Source organism: Lethenteron reissneri, chromosome 62 (genome assembly GCF_015708825.2).
Source record: "Lethenteron reissneri isolate LAM-NWPU_2019-01 chromosome 62, ASM1570882v1, whole genome shotgun sequence".
NCBI classification, from domain to species: Eukaryota; Metazoa; Chordata; class Hyperoartia; order Petromyzontiformes; family Petromyzontidae; genus Lethenteron; species Lethenteron reissneri.
Window position 1 is genome coordinate 4,130,634 of NC_083840.1, and position 21,615 is coordinate 4,152,248.

The 21,615-nt window shown below is 52.8% G+C and overlaps 1 protein-coding gene across 1 annotated transcript in view; it reads right to left on the minus strand.

Annotated features, from left to right (window-relative positions):
* Positions 1–224: 224 nt before the first annotated feature.
* LOC133358531 (hepatic and glial cell adhesion molecule-like) overlaps positions 225–21,615 on the minus strand; it is a 31,027-nt gene continuing 9,636 nt past the window's right edge. Inside the window, exons 3-6 of the mRNA XM_061576893.1 lie at positions 13,321–13,474; positions 5,204–5,376; positions 4,713–4,866; positions 225–803 (exon numbers count right to left, since the gene is read on the minus strand). Of these exons, the coding sequence (XP_061432877.1) occupies positions 718–803; positions 4,713–4,866; positions 5,204–5,376; positions 13,321–13,474 (567 nt within the window). The 3' untranslated portion in view covers positions 225–717. The remainder of the gene's footprint in view (positions 804–4,712; positions 4,867–5,203; positions 5,377–13,320; positions 13,475–21,615) is intronic.

A 21,615-nucleotide genomic window follows, 5' to 3' on the forward strand; every position in this document is an offset into this window, starting at 1 on the left:
TCATCTGGTCCAACACCATGTGAGACTAGGCTCTAAGGAAAGCTGTCTCGGGTGTGGACCAATCAACTTCAAGGACAGTGCACATTATCAGAGTTATGTTTTTTGTTTGTATTATGACTGCAGGTATTGTGGTCTATGCAAAACATGACTCCTTGTAAAAAGGTGTCAGTTTTGTTGCCAGATAGAAGGGTAAATAAAACAATTATCAAGACGGTACCTCTCAATCGAGTCGGGAGACCTTGTTTTCGAGAATGGCTCGGAAAGCCTCCTTCAAACTTGACGGAAGAAAGTTCAACATACAAACGTACACATTCTCGGTGGTAAAGGGAATCCATGGGCAGTGAGGTGGTGGTGGTGGGGTGGGTGCAGAGCTGGCCCAGCCACTAAGCGACCCTTGCAATTGCAAAGGGCCCCGTGGCCAGCAGAGGGCCCCCTAGAGTCACTGCGAGCTAGTGGGTGAAAACAATCATACATCAAAGGAGCCTCCAACCAAATTTTGCTTAGGGCCCCCAAAGGTCTAGGGCCGGTTCTGGGTGGGTGGTTACATAGTGGCACTCTGCAATTTATTGTAGTAAATCGTGGTATGCGGTGGTACACTCTTGTGGTGCATGGCAATGCTCTTGGGCATGTGTGGGTATATATTGCGGTGTGCGGTAATACATGGTGTGGTGGAGCTTTGGACGATGACTTCCTCCTGCCTCTTGGACCTCAGGGTGGCTAGGAGAGCAGCAGCAGCAGCCCCACAGCCACAATCACTGCTTCACTTTTGCTGACCAAGCAGTGGGATGCCAGCGAATTCGCCTCTGTGGTGTGGGAAAGATAGGCACATACGCGCGCACGCACACACACACGGACAAATATTATTAGGCGCCACCACTCTGGGGCGGGCTCCAGGTTGAGCAGCAGCCAGCGGAGTCTCCAGCTCTTTCTTGGAAGGAGGGAAAAAAATCTCTGCGCTGGTGCAGCCACAGAAGGAACTTTAAGACTGCGTGGTCGAGAAAATGTGTCAGTGGTAAGAGCCAGAGGACTCCCTGTCGCACCCGAAGGTGAACAAGGGATCACTGATACCTGGCCATGCAGATTTAATTGGGTCTGCCCGCCAACATGAAGGTCCTTCATAATACATAGCACAGTTTGGTTTGGGTTAGATCGCGTAAATATATAAATGCGTCATTAAACCCGCCACCACCCGACACAGCCAGTTCGTAAGGTTTGTCACGTAAACAGAACATGCATAATCGTTACTAGTGTAGCGACTAACTCGGAGACGATAAGACTTGGAGGCACTTTTTTTATCAACGAGCACCATCGGGATCAACGCACTTAATGTTTAGTCCGTCTGTTATTGGCGACGCTACTCAGCCAGGACAGTTGGTCGGCTGTCTGACCAGCGGCGCCCTGAGATGGTAGAGACGGAGACGACGACGAGAAGAATGGTGAAGACGACGAGAAGAATGGCGACAATGGACTTCAGCAGCACGACGGGAATCCCACTCCAACAACAGCCCCGAGGTCCCCCACAGGGGCCCCTCTTATACCGTCAGCGTGGCCTGGCTCCGCCCCCGGCCACGCCCCCTTTCCGGAACCTACTAGCGGTTCCTGGCAGAGGTCACAATCGGGTGCCCGATACCTGTACCCTACCCGATACCTGGCTACCCGTACCCGGCCGGGTACGGGTAGCTGTTTGCGACCCTGGTGCAGCCGGGTATGGGTAGCCGCACGTGACTCACCTCAACCAATGAGTGAGAAGGCCGTGAGTCACTGGCGAGTCACCGTTTGTCACTCATTTCCCAACGTCTTGTCTCTTCTCACAATTCAAGTTCCTAGAATCAACCCACCTGCGCCTGCAACATGGCTTCATCCCAGAGGTCGCAATCGGGTACCCGATACCCGTACCCGGCCGGGTATGGGTAGCCGGGTATTGGGTAGGGTACGGGTACGGGTACCCGTTTGCGACCCTGGTGCGGCTGGGTACGGGTACGGGTAAGGAATCAAAACCCGTTTGCGACCTCTGGTTCCTGGAGTGCCCCTTCTGTAACCTTTCCCCGAGATCCCCCTCTCGTGTATATCACGTGGCCTGCTGACGTCAGGACTGCCGTACGCCGCAGATCCCCTTTTCTGCCAGCAGGCAGCGCTATGCCACTACACTAGTACAGCAACACCGGTTGTGTGTTGGACCGGACATATGCACGTGCACACAAAGATAGTCCCCCTTTACCTCAAATTCAGTTCTGACAGATGGTTGGGTCAACACGACAGAATCTTGAGTGACGTTGACTTAGAGGAAGATCGGCGTTCAGGATCAGATGCCAGTTGGCAACCATTAATTTAGATCCAAATCATTAAATGGTAAAAACCTGGCTCCGGGAAACTGGGGTGTCAAAATTTGTATTTAGTTTGAGAAGTACAATTTCAGGATGAGAGTCTTCTTTGAGAGTCTGGGAGACCGTCCATGGGGACTTTGCTCCAAAAAAAAACAGGTTTCAAAGCTCACGAAACATTCATACACACACGTGCACACACAGTTGTGCTCATAAAATGCACGCAAATAACGCGAGTGGCTTCGGATTTGAGTCTGGTTTAGCAGCAACATGACAGGGTAGGGAAGTCAAATGTAGACAAAGAGAGTGGATTGTTGATCTTGGAATGTGATATTTTTTCATGTAGTCCTCTACCACATCAAACTTCGCTTCCCCAACTGGAACCTGTGATCCGAACTATAGGAGTCCCCCGTTTCTAAGCTACCTTCATCAACTTTGTCTGAGAGAAGCTTATCTTCAAACTCCTAGTGTCTAGACACGTGATAAAGAAATATACAAAAGCAAACAGAACTGCCAAAAACCCTCATCCGGAAGATAATTATAAAACTTGCATAAAAAAAATGGCGGCCATTAAAAAAAAATGGCAGCCATTCAAAAAAAATGGCGACCTGCAGTGCCCTTACTGGCCAGAGTGAAAACTGCAATCGACGCGTCTCCACGGCACGGCACTGCCGTGAAATTGTAGCTCCCCAGGTCCCAGAGTTGCATCGACTTGATTTTCAGCGACCCGTTGGCATAGGCTGTCGTCCGTCCCGCGTAGCCGGACCCTTGAAGGAGCTCCTGCGGCTCCTCTGCACCGCCCGGCAGGATCCACCCGGCCACGGCCTTCCCGCCGAACGTCCACTGGACTGAGGCCTTGCCGAGGAATGCGTAGTCCACGGAGAGCAGCAGGTCGGCGCCTTGCGCGAAAGTATAGGTGTTTACGGCGGGGACGCTCAGGGTGCCCTGGCCACGCCTACTCTCTAGAAACTTCTGGAGGGACCTGGAATATTGCGTAATCCCCTAGTTCCCACTCGGGGCCTGGGGTGTGTACCAGAGGTCGCAACCGGGTACCCGATACCCGTACCCTACCCGATACCCGGCTACCCGTACCCGGCTGGGTACGGGTACGGGTAGCCGTTTGCGACCCTGGTGCGGCCGGGTTTGGTACGGGTAGGCCGTGAGTCACTGGTGAGTAACCGTTTGTCACTCATTTCGGGTAGGGTACGGGTAGGGAACGGGTACCCGTACCCAGCCGGGTACGGGTACGGGTAAGGAATCAAAACCCGTTTGCGACCTCTGGTGTGTACCTCCGGTTACCAACCACCCTCTGGGTTCCCTGGCCTAACGGGGTTGCTTAGTACAGGCCGCACTCGCTGTTGGCCCCTGTTGACCCATGGCTGGAGCTACACCAGGTCAGTAGTGGTGATGGCGTATTACGTGGACAATACCCACGACAACTGTGGCCAACGCAGGAAATCCACACTCACAATCTAAGCGGTTTTAATTGGCATTTGGAGGGTCAAAATGTTCAGAATGACAACCGCCCCATATGAATATTCTTAGACATCATGGTATGAAAAACAGGAAGAGTGCGGGTCCTGAAGAGGGCAGGGGTTTGAATGGGAAGGGGCGGAGGCTTGAAGAGGAAAGGGGTGGGGCTTCAACAGAAAGGGGTGGGGCTTCAACAGAAACGGGTGGGGCTTCAACAGAAAAGGGCGGGGCTTGACGAGGGAGAGGGCGGGGCTTGAATATTAAGGTGGGGCCGGAAGAGGGAAATCAAAAAAGCAACCTCCAAATGGAAACCCCCGGAACCTCAAAAGATCACGGCGATGAAAGAAAAAAACCATTCGGACCTAGAAGAGGAGTGTTTCAACCGTGAACTTTCCCGTCGGTGTGTAATGTGAGGATATATCAGGCTCAATGACGTATCACAACTCGTCATGATGATTGGCTCTGCCGGTCCTGGTTTACAGCCAATGGGGAGAAGCCTAGGGGCGTGGCCCTGACGTAATGGAAAGGTGACAGCTGGAAGTAGGGGATTGGTTCTGCTGGCTTTGGCCACAGCCAATGGGGAGAGGAGTCAGGGGCGTGGTCCCGACAGCATATGAGGGGGCCTAGAATATTCCATGGAGGCTAACCAGGATTGGGGGAAACGTACCACGTGACCCGGGTATTAAATAGGGGTGGAGACGAACGACACGTGGTCAGAACGGGAACGAACGGAGGAAGGGGGCCACGCGGGAGCGGGGCTCCGGGTTGCCACGTGGCAGTGCGTCTCTCTCTGTCTGTCCCTCTCATGCTGCCTGTCAGCAGCGTGAAGGAAAAGCTGTATACAAGTTGAATAAAAGACGGATTCCAGAAGTCGTCTCAACGAGCTTTATTACAGATGTAAGGAAAAACGTTGCTTACCGTATACGTCCAGCTTGACGCTGGCTCTGCCATCCGGCTGTTTGTTGTCCACCAAGACGACCCCATAAGAGCCGCTGTCACTCAAGGCGATGTTCTTGAGGAGCAGGGAGCCGTTGGAGTGCAGCGCGACACGGTTATGGTATGAATTGTGAATCTGCAGCACAGAACGCGCAAGCAATTTGGGAGAGCCCATGAGCAGCTGCTGGAATTTCATTTTGCGATTTGTTTCCGCAGGAAAGCCTCAAAACCACTGTTGTGAAGATATGGAAACTACTATACTGTAGAGCGATCACGTGGATTGGGGATAAACGGGAGCAAAATGTTTTTTCGGTTTCAGCAAAATTAAGAATCAGCACGTGACTTGTCACGCACATTTCCAAGAATAGTGGCGGGTCTACGGTACGTGGCGGTGACGATCACACGTTCTGAAGCGCGGTGGAAGTAAAATAAAAAATACAATCAAAAGTTAAAACAAAAAATCGAAGACTCACCGTGCCAGCGCTCGTGTTGCTCGATTTCCATTGCGCGATGCGAGACGTGAATGTCCACGTGATTTGCGGGTCGTCATCGTTCTCCACGTAGTTGATGCTGAAGAGGACGTCACTGCCAACCACGCCGGTCACGTTCGAGGTCGCCGGAATGACGTTGATCGCTTCCTTAATACCTGGGGGAGGAAGCGACGAAGAAAGAAAAAGCACGCGAGATATGCACTCTCCTACCTCTTCCCTATCATCTCACTCCACTCCTCTCCACGAACTCTCCTGCCTCTCCCTCTCATCTCACTCTACTCCCCACCACACACGCTCCTACCTCTCCCCTCTCATCTCACTCCACTCCCCTCCACGCACTCTCCTACCTCTCCCATCTAATCTCACTCCACTCCCCTCCACGCAACGCACTCTCCTACCTCTCCCCTCTCATCTCACTCTACTCCCCTCCACGCAACGCACTCTCCTACCTCTCCCCTCTCATCTCACTCTACTCCCATCCACGCACTCTCCTACCTCTCCCCTCTCATCTCACTCCACTCCCATTCACGCACTCTCCTACCTCTCCCCTCTCATCTCACTATACTCCCCTCCACGCAACGCACTCTCCTACCTCTTTCCTCTCATCTCACTCTACTCCCATCCACGCACTCTCCTACCTCTCCCCTCTCATCTCACTCCACTCCCATTCACGCACTCTCCTACCTCTCCCCTCTCATCTCACTATACTCCCCTCCACGCAACGCACTCTCCTACCTCTCCCCTCTCATCTCACTCTACTCCCATCCACGCACTCTCCTTCCTCTCCCCTCTCATCTCACTCTACTCCCCACCACACACGCTCCTACCTCTCCCCTCTCATCTCTTTTTTTTTTTACGATCAGTGGAAACAAGAAGATGTTCGGTGTATTCGGCACTTTGTTTCGTTCATCATTTCGTAATTTTTTTTTTAAACGGGGCTTTATGTTGCCCTCGCTCGCTCGCTCGCTCTCTCGCTCACTCTCTCGCTCGCTCGCTCTCTCGCTCTCTCTCTCGCTCTCTCTCTCGCTCATTCTCTCGCTCCTTCTCTCGCTCACTCTCTCGTTATGTACGCCGCCCCCCTCGCAGTCCGACGGCCTCCGACGGGTAGCTCATATCAGCATGCAGAGCTCCCCGTCATCTGCCACGGAGCACACGGCCTCCTCCATCGCCCACTGCTCCATGAAGGCCGGCACGGCGTGGGTCAGCCGCGCATGGCGGAACTCCAGCCACACCCTGGCTCCGACCAGAGCGCGGAAGATGCCCAGGCTGCTGGCCGGACGTTTCCCCTCCAGGGCCACCTTCCTCGCCCTGTAAATGGCGAGCTTGGCGTAGCCGACAAGCACGTTGACCAGCCCCTGAAGATGTTGGGATCCGTCGCCCTTTCGGTATCCAAAAATGAGGACCGTCGGGGAGAAGTGGAGGCTGAACTTTAGGAGGATGTTTCTCAGGACCTTGAACAGCGAGTCCAGGCTCTTGCACTCCACGTATTGGTGCGCCACCGTCTCCACTTTACCGCAGAACCGGCACTCCGGGGGCGTGTCGGTGAAGCGCGCCAGGGAGGCGTTGGTGGTGATGGTGCCGTGGGCGATGCTCCAGCTGAGGTCGCCGATGCGGTTGTACGTCGGGCTGGAGTAGAGATGCCTCCAGCGAGGCCTCTCCGGAGAGACGCAGGGCAGGGCTTTCCTCCAGGCATGGTCCTTGTGGCTCCTCAGCGTGTCCTGTTGGTGAAACCGGACCATGTAGGAGTAGAGCACCTTCCTCTTGACATTTGCAAAGGCCACCTCTGGTAGGTCTTCCAGCCGGCACAGGTTGAGAAGGCCCCCTTGGCTTCGGCCAGGATCCGGGCAGCCACCCGGAGCGATTGCAGCCCTGTCTTTACGGCCATGTCTGCTGGTCCGAGCCACCGGCCCCGTGTTCCAGGCTCCACCAGATCTCCCATCCTGGTGAGCCGCGCGTTGGTGAGGCGCCTCTCCATGCCGGGGGTGGCGGTGGTGGACGGCAGCTTTGTCTGCGGGTTCCTGAGGATCGGTTCGAAGACCAGATCCTCGGCCGATTGCGGCTGGTTCAGCCTCCTGACGGCGAGGGAGCTCCACGTCTGCAGGACGCTCCTGTAGAAAGGTGGCAGCTGTCCCAGTGGGAGGCCCTGCAGGTCCATATAGAATAGTTGTTTGGAGCACTGCAGACCCCCCAGCTGTTTGAGTAGGAAGGAGGCCGTGACGCTCCAGGCTGGTGCAGGGGTGGCGTGCAGGAACTTTTGTGCGGCCTGCAGTCGGAAGGTGGCCAGCTGACTCCGCACGCACACCAGCCCGTGACCGCCCTCGTCCAGTGGCAGGGCCAGGACCCCAGCCGCGACCCGGTGTCCTCTGCCCGACCAGAAGAAGTCGAGGACTCGCTTTTGAAGCGCGTTGACGAGGCTCATGGGGGGGTGCAGGGAGAAGAGTCGGTGCCACAGCATGGACGTCACCAGCTGGTTCACCACCAACGTCTTTGTCCTGAAGGTGAGGAACTTGCACAGGCGACTCCAGGTGCCCAGCCGCTCCTTCACCTCCTCCTCCAGCTCGACCCAGTTCCTTTGCGGTGGTTCCTCCTCTGGTCCCAGGAACACCCCCAAGTGGTGCAGCGATGTTGTGCTCCAATTGATGGTTTTTGCCTTCTCCGGACACTCGGTCATGTCCCACGCTCCAACCAGCAGGCCGCTGCACTTTTGCCAGTTCATTTTGGATGAGGAGGCCTTCGAAAAGACCTCCTGGCACTCGTGCAGCAGGGCGACATCATCCAGTGAACGAAAGATGAGGAGGATGTCATCGGCGTATGCCGTCAGGACCAAACTGATGCTTGGTTCCCTGAGCACCAGGCCGCTGAGTCTCTGCCTTATGAGACTCAGGAAAGGCTCTAATGCCAGTGCATAAAGTTGGCCCGACAATGGGCATCCCTGTCTCACTCCTCGCTCGAATTTAACGGGGGCAGTGAGGGCGCCGTTGATCTTGATCATGCACTCCGCCTTGGTGTAGAGTAGGCGGATCGTTCGGACAAAACCATCTCCAAAACCAAAGGTCTTGAGGGTTCCCAGCAGGTATTTGTGGTCCACTCTGTCAAAAGCCTTTTCCTGGTCAAGGGCCAGAAACGCGATTGGGATGCCCAACCTCTGGGACATCACGATGAGGTCTCTGACCAGGAAGATGCCGTCGTGGATGGATCGCCCGGGGATGGTGTAGGACTGGTCCCTGTTTACGACTTGTGCAATCACCCCTTTCAGTCGCAGGGAGAGAGCCTTTGTCAATATTTTGTAGTCGGTGTTCAGGAGGGACACCGGACGCCAGTTTTGTAGGTGCCTCAGGTCTCCGTTCTTGGGAAGCAGAGTGAGCACCGCCCTCCTCCAAGACTGAGGCATCACCCCGGTGACAGAGGCTTCCTCCAGCACCTCTCTGTAGTCCTCCTGTAGGGATGGCCAAAAAGCGGCGTAAAACTCCCCTGTTAGCCCGTCTAACCCTGGGGATTTATTTGGGGCCAGTCCTCCTACAGCTGCGTCAAGGTCATTCCTGGTGAGCTTTTGCTCCAGCAGCTCTTTCCCGTCTTCCTCCAGGGTGGGTAGACCGCTCCATGCCTCCGCCTGGGCCGCTCCCGATGTTTCTTCAGGGGAGAACAGGCTGCCGTAGAAGTTTCTGATGATGGTCGACTTCTGCTGGAGTTCGTGCGCCAGGACACCGTCACCATCAAAGAGGCACTCCATGGATTTGCGTCTCCCGTTCTGTTTCCCGAGGGAGTAGAAAAACGGGGATCCCATGTCGAGGTCTGTGATGAGCTTCACCCGGGATCGCACAAACGCTCCCCTCGTCTGCTCCTCCTGTAGGCCTTTGAGACGCTCCCTAATCTCCTCGTATTCTCGGAGAAGAGCAGGGTCATTGTCCTCGGCGAGGCGACTCTCCAAATCGAGGACCCGGGCTTCCATGTCGGTGATGTCCGCGTTCTTCAGTCTGGTGCTCCCCCAGGTGTATTGTTGGCACAACAGCCTGGTGTGCACTTTGCCCATGTCCCACCATTGGGCCAGAGAGTCGAACTGCGTTTTGGTTTTTCTCCACTCTTCCCAGAAGTCCTCGAACATCTCTATGAAGGTGCCATCCCCCAGCAGCGAGTTGTTAAAATGCCAGTGGGACGCGCCCTCGCGGGCTCTCTCCAGCCTGACACGGAGCACGATGAGGTTGTGGTCCGTGAATGGTGCCGCCCTGATGCCAGACGTTATGGCGCACGTCACAAAGTTCTTAGAGATGTAAAATCTGTCGAGCCTGGACTGTGTCACCGAGCCATCGCGCCTCGTCCTTGTGTACGTGAACTGGCGTTGGCCCGGGTGATGTATGCGCCACACGTCCACCAAGGCGGCGTCCTCCAGTAGTCCCTGCATCTCCCTCTTCGGCCCAACTCCCCCCTGCTGCCTTCCCGAACGATCCAGGGCGCCGATTGTGCAGTTGTGGTCGCCACCCACAATCACGCACTCGTCGTCCGGGATCCCAGCCAGGTGCCTCCTCAGGAGGTGCAGGAATGGGATCTTCTCCTTGTTGTTGACCGGCGCGTACACGTTCAGTAGGTGGGTGGTGACATCGCCCACCCTGACCGTTACCGCGAGCAGCCTTCCCTTCACCACTTCGGTCTGGGTGATGAGCTCGGGATGAAACCCTTTAGCGAACAGGGTCGCGACTCCACAGGAGGTGTTGTCAAGGTGGCTGTAGAAGGAGTCCCCTCCCCACTCCTTCCTCCAGTCATCCTCGTCCTCGACCGTGAGATGCGTCTCCTGAATGAAGAAGACAGAGGCAGCGTGTTTCCTCGCAAGAGACATTGCGGAAAACCTCCGCACTGCCTCCCTGCAGCCGTTCACGTTTAGGGAGGCGATGTACATAGGCATTGGTTTTTACTTGCCTCCATGTCCTCCCACTTCCTAATTTGTCTGCGGAAATATCTCAGCTTTGCCCTCTCCTTGCCCCGGGACTTGAGTCCCTGATTGGCGAGGACTCTGTCGGCTTGAGTCACAGAGGCCTTTATTGCCTTGCTGTCCTTCCATCGAACCATGGCAATGTCCGCTCTGTCCTTCCTCAGGTTGGTATCGTCAAGGAATTTCCAGAGATCTTCCGAGGAGACCAAGCAAGTCTGAGAGTCAAGGAATGTAGACTCCTGGCTGCTCTCGCTCTCCACACTGAGGCAGTCGTCCCGATCAGAGTCGATTACCCCGGCATCCGTCTCTGCTGGAAGAGCTGCAGCGGCTGGGCTGGCGCATGGCCCAGCGGCATCCTCTCCCCCAGTGTCGTGGACGATTTGGGATGTCTCCTGCTCAGGCTCTTCGGGTGGATGGCCCCGGGGTGTCTCTTCCACTGGTTTTGGGTCAGCAGTGGGACGGGGACCTTCCTCGTCATTCCCATCCATTTCATCCTCGGCGAGTGTGCTTGATGACTCTCCACCGACTTCCTCCTCTTGGTCGAGGGCTGAGCCAATAGGATCTGTCATCGTTTCATGCATAGCTGGTGGGGAGTGAGTCTCTATCACCGCAGTAGACGGGTCGATTTCCGTGGCGATGTCGCCTTCATCGTCCGCGCTCTCCTGCTGTGGAAACCCGTCCCCAGACACACGCTGCTTCTTCCTCTTGACGAGTTTCTTCCTCGCCACCCGCGCGTCACTCGGCGTGGCGTCCGGGATGGCGAAAACCATGTCGTCGGCGTCCGGCAGCTGTTCTGCTTCCTCCCCCGGTGTGGGAGGTTTCACCGCTTCTTCCGGTTCGAGGTCTGGGAGGGGTTCCTCCTCTGAATTAGACCCTTGCGATCCGGTTTCTTCAGTATTTTTCCTCTTGCGATTAGTCGCTTGAGGTGGCGATGTTGGGGCCACTACCTCAGGTGTAGGAGGCTGCGTGGCTGGCGGGTCCGGTGTGGGCTGTTGGGGGCCTTGTTGCAGTGGGGGCTCTTGCTGCTTTCCCCCCTCTGCTGTGCCTCCCTCCTCCCCACTCTTTTCTCCGACCCTTGGCGTCGTCGGTTTAGGGCAATCCCTTCGGAAGTGGCCCTCTTCTTTGCAAAGATTGCATTTGATGCAATCCTTGGCATAAAACAGTCTATGGGCAATGCCTGCATAGACAATCACAAACGATCCCTCCCCGTGTTGTCCGGGAGTCAGTAGGACTTGCACCTGCCTCCTGAAAGAAAAGACGTGTTTCAGGGTGGGGTGTCTGCACCCCAGCGACAGGCCACGTACTGGCGACACGACCGTGCCCAGCTTGAACACGTGCTCCAGCATGTCCTTGTCGGGGATGTAGGGCGGCACGTTGGAAACGACGATTCGCGCCGCCACCGAAACGATGGGTTCCAGTTGGACGTACACTCCCCGCACGGTTATCCCCTTCTCGACGGCCGCATCGGCCACCTTCTTCGTCGTCAGGAAGAAGACGGCTTTCCCGCTGAGCTTCGCGGCGTGGGCGATGGTGTCTGGCGGGATGATGGCGGCCAGGGCCACGACGTACTCCTCGATCATGACGGAGCTCGAGGCGTAGCAGCGGATGCCATTCTCGCGCGGCGGAAATGTTCGCTGCGCGCTTGGGGGGGTTGGCCTTGGAGCAGAGGCCCGAGTGGGGGGCCTCGTGGCTCCGGGCAGATTGGCAGCTGCGGCCTGTGCGTAGGTGGCCATTTAATTCCTCTTACCCAAACGCTGCCTGACTGTGGTGTAGCGCTTCTATATAGAGCTCCCTTCGAGAGTGTAAACTGAGGATCAAGAAGTAATCCTCGTTGAAGAAAATAAAGAAAGTTAGGAAAAGGAATAAATTAATTTATTGAATAAATTAGATGTATTTATTATTTATTGAATAAATTAACCTATTGAGAAAAATAGAATGTACAAATAAATAATAAATGGAGATCGAATTATAAATTTACGTCATAAATAAATAAATAATCTGTACCTGCGCGAAAGGAGCCCAATAGTTAATCATTAACCATTAGGCTTCCTAATCCGCAAAGTCAACAGTAGCGTTCAAATTATCGTGTGGCTTTAACTCTGTGCTTTAACGGCAAATGCTCACACAAGAAACAAGTTATAACAAATCTTAAATAGTTTGAGAATCGCAAACTGAGATTAACAACATAAGCAGAAGAATACCGGAACTATAAGCAAAGTATAAAAAGCCTGTTAAAGTATGAAAACGATGCTTGAATAAACTATGGGTTTGACCACCGCACTTTAGAAACAACAGCGTGTTTCAGAAGGCTGTGCCTCACCCCGAGCTGTTAAGCTTCAGAAAGTAAAGAAAAATGGAAAACCACACAAATATGTGTGTGCAAGAGGCAGAATACTTACTCGTACTGAGTAAAATCTGTAAAGAAATAAAGCAGTTAGAAGCGGGTTTTTAAGAAATATGATAAGAAAATCAGGAGCTCAAACGAAGCGCGTCTCTCTCCTCCCTCTCTCTCCCCTCTCATCTCACTCTACTACCCTCCACGCACTCTCCTGCCTCTCCCCTCTCATCTCACTCTACTCCCCTCCATACGCTCTCCTACCTCTTCCCTATAATCTCACTCTACTCCCCTCCACGCACTCTCCTACCTCTCCCCTCTCATCTCACTCCACTCCCCTCCACGAACTCTCCTACCTCTCCCCTCTCATCTCACTCCACTCCCCTCCACGCACTCTCCTACCTCTCCCCTCTCATCTCACTCTACTACCCTCCACGCTCTCTCCTACCTCTCCCCTCTCATCTCACTCTACTCCCCTCCACGCTCTCTCCTACCTCTCCCCTCTCATCTCACTCTACTCCCCTCCATGCTCTCTCCTACCTCTCCCATCTAATCTCACTCCACTCCCCTCCACGCACTCTCCTACCTCTCCCCTCTCATCTCACTCCACTCCCCTCCACGCAATGTCAACGATCTGCAATGATGGAAATTCTCTCTTTCAACTTGGAACTGCCAGCCGTCAGCGGACCGGATCACCTCCGCGGTCGGCCGCGATGTTAAAAGCAAACGTTTTCGGGAGGGAAGGGGGGGCGGGCAAGGATTGTATTGTGCCGCTTAAATTGTCTAGAACTCGCCGCCCTCCCAGCCACGTCGTGCGCGCAGCACGACCCCGTCGCTTACCGTAAACGTCGAGCCGGACGGCCGCCACTCCGTCCGTCGAGACGAAGTCCAAGATGCGGACGGTGTAAGAGCCGGTGTCGGACTGCAACACGTTCCTGAGGAGCAGAGAGCCGTTGGAGTACGGCTCAACGCGTCCTTTGTAGGCTTTGTGAATCTGTGGCAGCCGGGACAACGCAAACGGAGGGGCGGGGAGGGGTTTACGGGGGGCAACCACGCAGGGATGACACATTAACCCCAGGGATGACACATTGACCCCAGGGATGACACACTGACCCCAGGGATGGCACATTGACCCCAGGGTTGACACATTGACCCCAGGGATGACACACTGACCCCAGTGATAGCACACTGACCCCAGGGATGACACACTGACCCCAATGATAGCACATTGACCCCAAGAATGACACATTGACCCCAGGGATGACACACTGACTCCAGGGATGACACACACACCCCGGGGTTGACACATTGACCCCAGGGATGACACATTGACCCCAAGGATGACACACTGACCCCAAGGTTGACCCATTGACCCCAGGGATAACACATTGACTCCAGGGATGACACACTGACCCCTGGGATGGCACATTGACCCCTGGGATGGCACATTGACCCCTGGGATGGCACATTGACCCCAGGGATGACACACTGACCCCAGGGACGGACACCTCAGAGCCTCCGCTCAGCTAGCCCAAGCGGGATGAGGCGGTGGGCCGCCAGCAACGAAAATAACCACAGGAGGCATTTGTTTGTGTCCGAACGCGGCAAACAACAACAACAACAACTTTCAATATCTCGTGGTGGTCATCGATTGAAGCGATTAGTCGCTAGCAGGGGTGCTCGTTAAGAGGGGTTCTACTGTCTAGGGTAGTGTATAGTGTAGTGTATAGTGTAGTGTATAGTGTAGTGTATAGTGTAGTGTATAGTAGTGCATAGTGTAGTGTATAGTGTAGTGTAGTGTGTAGTGTATAGTGTAGTGTATAGTGTAGTGTATAGTAGTGTATAGTGTAGTGTATAGTAGTGTAATGGGTTCAATTTAGGCGCACACACTTCTTGGGAGGCAACACTCATTATTAATTAACACAACGTTTACTCAACAGTTACTCTTACTCTACACATAGGATGGTGACCACCGACCTACACTAGCTAACACACCATTGTATTTTAGTCTCTCCAGCGTGACCCAGCCAGGTGGCTGCTGGCAGTCCGCTCACTGTAGGTCTTCTCTTCTGGCATCTTCACGAGGTGTCTTCATTCTTCTCAGGAACAGCCCTGCTCTGCCTTCACACCACCCTTATATCTCGTCTCTCTGGCGTGGCCGGCTCAGCCCAGGCCACGCCTCCCTTCCCAGGCCACGCCTCACTTCCCAGGCCACGCCTCACTTCCCCCACCTCTGGGAAGGTCCGGATCCCTCCAGCACGTGACCCCCCAGGCACCCCCTTGGGGCCCCCAGCCCTCGTACGGGCCAACACAGTAGTGACCGTTCTGTCACTACATCACCCCCTCCTGTATAAACACACAGCCGTCCCCGGCTGTAACACAACTGTGAACATCGAAAAGGTGTGCCTCCGAACCAGCAACATCAATAAATGACCGGCGACCGATAAGAAATACAATCACGTAATATATACAGAATCGACGAGGGTAAAAGGGAACCGCATAGAAAACGGGGAATTAACAACAAATATACATGAAAACTGGCTAACCCACTAACGCTACAGCACAGCCCCCCCACCGTTAGAATCACGCATGCAATGACAGTCACCCGTTAGCACCCCCCCGCCTTTCCGACGTGGCGTCACAACCAGTAGCACGCGTCGGCCATATCGGGGGGGGAATTTCCATGTTACCACCCCACCGCCTTTCCGACGTGGCGTCACAACCAGTAGCACGCGTCGGCCATATCGGGGGGGTTTTAACCCAGTCTCTCTCCAAGACTCGCATCGCAGCATATAGCTGTACCGACCGAGCTGAGATGACCCAGTCTCTCTCCCAGACTCGCATCGCAGCATATAGCTGTACCGACCGAGCTGAGACGACCCATCGTTCACTCACTGCACAACATGCACCCTAACAACTGAGGGAAACAGTCTCAACGTAACAGGCCAACTCCACCCGAACCTTACGAATCTCCAGCCCACTGTTTCAACGCGCCTCAGAGGGTCTCAACCTCCGAGCCGTCAGGTCAAGCTGTCAGCCATAGCATGACGGGACCACCCTCCCTGAGCCATGTGAGCGCACAGCCCACAAGGCTAGACAAGCCACCGAGTGTCTCGCTCTCCGGGCTGTCAGGTCAAGCCGTCAGCCATTGCATGACGGGACCACACACTCCGAGCCATGTGAGCACACAGCCCACTAGGCTAGACATACCACGGAGTGTTTCAAGCTCCGGGCTGTCAGGTCAAGCCGTCAGCCATAGCATGACGGGACCACACTCTCCGAGCCATGTGAGCGCACAGCCCACTAGGCTAGACATACCACGGAGTGTTTCAAGCTCCGGGCTGTCAGGTCAAGCCGTCAGCCATAGCATGACGGGACCACACTCTCCGAGCCATGTGAGCGCACAGCCCACTAGGCTAGACATACCACGGAGTGTTTCAATCTCCGGGCTGTCAGGTCAAGCCGTCAGCCATAGCATGACGGGACCACAACGTTCATGTTAGACACGCAACACTCACTGGGCCATCCTGGTCAGGACCTGCGCCCCAAGATAGTGACAGCCAGCAGCACAATTCCAAATCCCTGGCAGCATGTCACCATCGCAATTTAACACCATCACAACACATACAATTTGAATTATGATCCCCCACAGAACTAATCCAATGCCGAACAGGTACGCACAATTTTTTTTTTTTGACGATCCCGAATATTCAATGGTCACAACAATACACCTCACATCCCGTATCCGTACACATCATCTCCGAGACTCGCATTGCAGCAATGCAGCTGTACCAACCGAGTGGAGAGAGCAATGCAATTTGACGGCAATTAACGGAAACGCACCCCCGATCCATGTAGAACACAAGGAGCATTCCCGCACAAAAGACATCATCTGTGCAACAACTGACAGGAACCAACCAGTGAGTTTGAAACAAACCGAACCTGTCACTTCAAAATCCCCTTCAACATTAACCATGGGACTCAGGGCATTCGAATTTTGAGAGAAAAAAACTGTACACAAACCCCAAGAATCGCCGAATTGATTAATACAGTATATGCAGTATACGAAGTTCGTACAGTCAATCATTTGGCACAATGCACCATCCAGTCCCCACATGGCAACACACACAATCAATACTCCAGACAATCCGTACATAGTAAATAATCACAAGCAAGTACCCAACATTCCATACACTGTTAACAATGACGATCAAAGTTTCTGACAGTTGCAAGTGACAATCACGAGCGAAACTCCATACAGTATACACAATAACAATGGCGATTTCGCAACACAACGATGTAACAACACGAGTCATTAACACGGCAACATACAGGATATCAACGGAGCTCGGGACACCAACAACGAATTAATCATTAACTACCCCCAGAAGATACCGATCTCGACGCCGTAATTAACAACAAACACTGGTCGCCGCGTCAATTTCTCACGCACACAACCGGACGAACACGTTCCGCAACCCAGCGAGTAAAAAAAAAAACCGCGATCGCAACCCGGCACACGCAAGATGGGTGAAGTTATTATTATTTTTATTGGGGCCGGGTGCTTGTCAAGTCACAACTCGCCTGGCAAACTGTGAATAGCGGAGGGCGGCAAGGTGGAGCACTGGAACGGCCTGAAGAATCTTTGATGGTGAACACGGCCTGCTCTTGCGAACCCATCCACCTCTCACGCTCGAGCAGAAGGCTGGAACTCCCCCTCTGCAGGCGTTGATGTCGGCGGGAGCGGCATTTCGGCAGCAGGAGCGGTGTTTTGGCGGGAACAGCGCCCCGACCCGCCGCCGAAATGGCGGGAACGGCGTTTTGGCGGGAACCGCGCCCCGACCAGCCGCCGAAATGGCGGGCCCACCGCGTGGCCCGCATGCCCAGGCCTCCCCCGCCAGCCACCGCAGCGACGATGGTGTCCTCTCGCCGCGGCTCCGTCGCTCCGTTCCCGATGGCGGCGAAGCAGCAGTGCGATGCAAGTCCCGCCGCTCCGCGTGCAGCGCCATCTCTCTCTCTCTCTGTCACCGGGGCTGCCATCCCCGGGGCTGTCCGAAGGATGGTCGTCACACCATCCCCGTCGTACGAAGACGTCCAGATGAGTTTTATATTTGTTTTTCGTGTGCCCATTTTACTTCCCTAGGATAACACCTAGCAATATTTATTTTTCCACAACTTCTGACACCAAATGTAATGGGTTCAATTTAGGCGCACACACTTCTTGGGAGGCAACACTCATTATTAATTAACACAACGTTTACTCAACAGTTACTCTTACTCTACACATAGGATGGTGACCACCGACCTACACTAGCTAACACACCATTGTATTTTAGTCTCTCCAGCGTGACCCAGCCAGGTGGCTGCTGGCAGTCCGCTCACTGTAGGTCTTCTCTTCTGGCATCTTCACGAGGTGTCTTCATTCTTCTCAGGAACAGCCCTGCTCTGCCTTCACACCACCCTTATATCTCGTCTCTCTGGCGTGGCCGGCTCAGCCCAGGCCACGCCTCCCTTCCCAGGCCACGCCTCACTTCCCAGGCCACGCCTCACTTCCCCCACCTCTGGGAAGGTCCGGATCCCTCCAGCACGTGACCCCCCAGGCACCCCCTTGGGGCCCCCAGCCCTCGTACGGGCCAACACAGTAGTGACCGTTCTGTCACTACAGTAGTGTAGTGTATAGTAGTGTATAGTGTAGTGTATAGTGTAGTGTGTAGTATAGTGTAGTGTATAGTGTAGTGTATTTGTTAGTGTATAGTGTCGTGTATAGTTTAGTGTATAAGGTAGTGCATAGTGTATTGTATAGGGTAATATATAGTATAGTGTATAGGGTAGTGTATAGGGTAGTGTATAGGGCAGTGTGTAGGGTAGTGTATAGTGTTAAGCGATTAGTCGTTAGCAGGGGTTCTACTGGACTGCTCTTTTTCAGAAGCGAACCTGGTGATCGCAAGTGACAACGCAGCTCAACGCAGCGACGTCGCGTCGACATTGATGGCAGCTGCCACATATTTCCAAGGCGCGACGTTGATTTTAAAATGTGGGAGGGGAAAATCCGGAGAGTCCGTAGGAAAAAAAATCGACGCGACTATGAAGAGAGAGAGACGCGCGAACTCCAAATATACAGCAGCAGGCGTCAGGGTCAGGATCAAACCCACGACCTCCTGTACACCAGGCGAGGTAGTTAACATCTCCTAGCCACCGTCATGATGATGAGAGAGAGAAACGCGAACTCCAAATATACAGCAGCAGGCGTCAGGGTCAGGATCGAACCCACGACCTCCTGTACAACAGGCGAGGTTGTTAACATCTCCTAGCCACCGTGATGATGATGATGAGAGAGACAAGCCAACTCCACATATAGAGCAGGCGTCAGGGTCAGGATTGAACCCATGACCTCCTGCATACCAGGCGAGGTAGTTAACATTTCGCCACGTAGTAGCAGTAGTGGTAGTAATTTTTATCGACAATAAAACAAATTTCGTTGGGGTTAGATCACACGAAATTTTTACGCGTTGTAAAACCTGCCACCACTCGACACAGCCAATTAGTAAAAGGTTGTCACGTAAACAGAGCGGACCCAATGAGTAACTTAGTTGAGGAGGAACCGGTTGTGTGTTGTTCTTCTTTCCTGGTTTGCGCAACGCTAACAGATGAAGGTTACTGCTGGCGAAGTTTTACGGCGGAATGAATCAACAAAGCGACGCATTCCCGCCGGAGGCAACGATGGCAGTGCCGGATGATCCTCGTAGCACAAGTAGCTACATAAGTAGTAGCTACTATACACTACACTATACACTATCCTATACACTACACTATACACTACACTATACACTACTATATACTACACTATACACTCAGTGGCGGCTGGTGATATTTATTTTTGGGGGGGCGCATTTTTTAAATTTTATTGAGGGGGGCAAATAAATATAAAGCAGTACCAAAAGCCATTTTGACTACTTGAATATAAATTTTGATGATCTTTATTTACATTTCAGACCAAAAGAAGTACCAAAAAGCATGTTTCCTACTTGAACATAAATGTTTCTCTTTTATATACATTTCAGACCAAAGTACCAAAAAGCATGTTTCCTACTTGAACATAAATGTTTCTCTTTTATATACATTTCAGACCAAAGTACCAAAAAGCATGTTTCCTACTTGAACATAAAAACGTTAGTTTCATGCTATTATCAATATGGCTGCGGCTACTTTCATGACGTTTGCATTTGTCAGAGAGATGTTTGAGGTCTCTTACCCCCGTCGTTGTCCACACAACTTCAGTGCCGACACTTTGAAATAAAAGACAGGGAAAACAAAAAAGAGAATTGCTAACATCACATCCAGCCAGCCACCTCCGTTTCTCATAACAAGCGCGGGTGAAGCTTCGTGTGTAGCTTCGTCCTCTGTCACTGGCCTGCTGCTGGATTTGTAAATCGGGTTGGTCCGGTCCGAGATCCTTTATCTTTTTTATTTCTTCCAGCGAAAGCCTTGTGAAAGGGTTTTTTTGTAAATAAATTACAGAATTTGGATGAACTGCTGCCATTGTTTACACAAAAAATTTGATCAGCCTAGCAAGTGTCAAAGTGGTGTCGCCTTCGCACTCGCAGTAGTGGCCTACAGCGTAAATTTGAATGACAGGTGACGAGAACCAATCAGATTGGATAAAATAACATGTATCCAATTCTGATTGGCCAGGGACGCAACGACTTGCGCCCCGAGGAGAATCTTTAAGAAACCAATTAGAGACCAGCTTCAGGTCACATGCTGTCCGAAAATGTAAAGTCTCACATAGACATCCATTTGTCCGGCGCCCCGCATAAAACACATTGAAAAACATAGAAAATAGTTGACCGATTAAAGCCAGTTTTTATTAAATGCTGATGCTTTTCTTACTACCAGCCGGCACATCGTATGAAAAAAATATTTTATTTATGTATTTTTATATAAATTTTGTATATGTATATTTCTGGAATATTGATGGGGGCGGCGCCCCTGCGCCCTCTATTGACGAGCCGCCACTGTATACACTACTATACACTACCCTATACACTACACTACTATACACTACACTATACACTACACTATACACTACACAGTACACTACCCTATACACTACACTATACACTACCCTATACACTACACTATAGACTACACTATAGACTACCCTCTACACTACACTATACACTACACTATACACTACTCTATACACTACACTATACACTACGCTATACACTACTCTATACACTACACTATACACTACCCTATACACTACACAGTACACTACCCTATACACTACACTACTATGCACTACACTATACACTACTATACACTACCCTATACACTACACTACACACTACACTGTACACTACACTATACACTACCCAATACACTACACTATACACTACCCTATTCACTACACTATACACTACCCTATACACTATCCTATACACTGCCCTATACACTACCCTATACACTACCCTATACACTACCCTATACACTACCCTCTACACTACCCTATACACTTCACTATACACTACACTATACACTACACTATACACTACCCTATACACTACACTATACACTACCCTATACACTATCCTATACACTGCCCTATACACTAATCTATACACTACCCTATACACTATCCTATACACTACCCTATACACTACACTATACACTACACTATACACTACCTATACACTACACTATACACTACCCTATACACTACCCTACACACTACCCTATACACAACCCTAAACACTATAATATGCAATACCCTATACCCTACATATGTAATGAGAGAGATCACCATCTAGTGGGCGACAAGGGGTAACTGCATGGCCACTATCGGGTAACCGGTATCCAATCCTAAGCGGGGGATTACATCTGGGCAGAGGTCGCAACCGGGTCCCCGATACCCGTACCCTACCCGATACCCGGCTACCCGTACCCGGCCGGGTATCGGGTACCCATTTGCGACCCTGGTGCGGCTGGGTACGGGTAGACCGTGAGTCACTGGTGAGTCACCGTTTGTCACTCATTTCGGGTAGGGTAGGGTACGGGTAGGGAACGGGAACCCGTACCCGGCCGGGTATCGGGTACCCATTTGCGACCCTGGTGCGGCTGGGTACGGGTAGA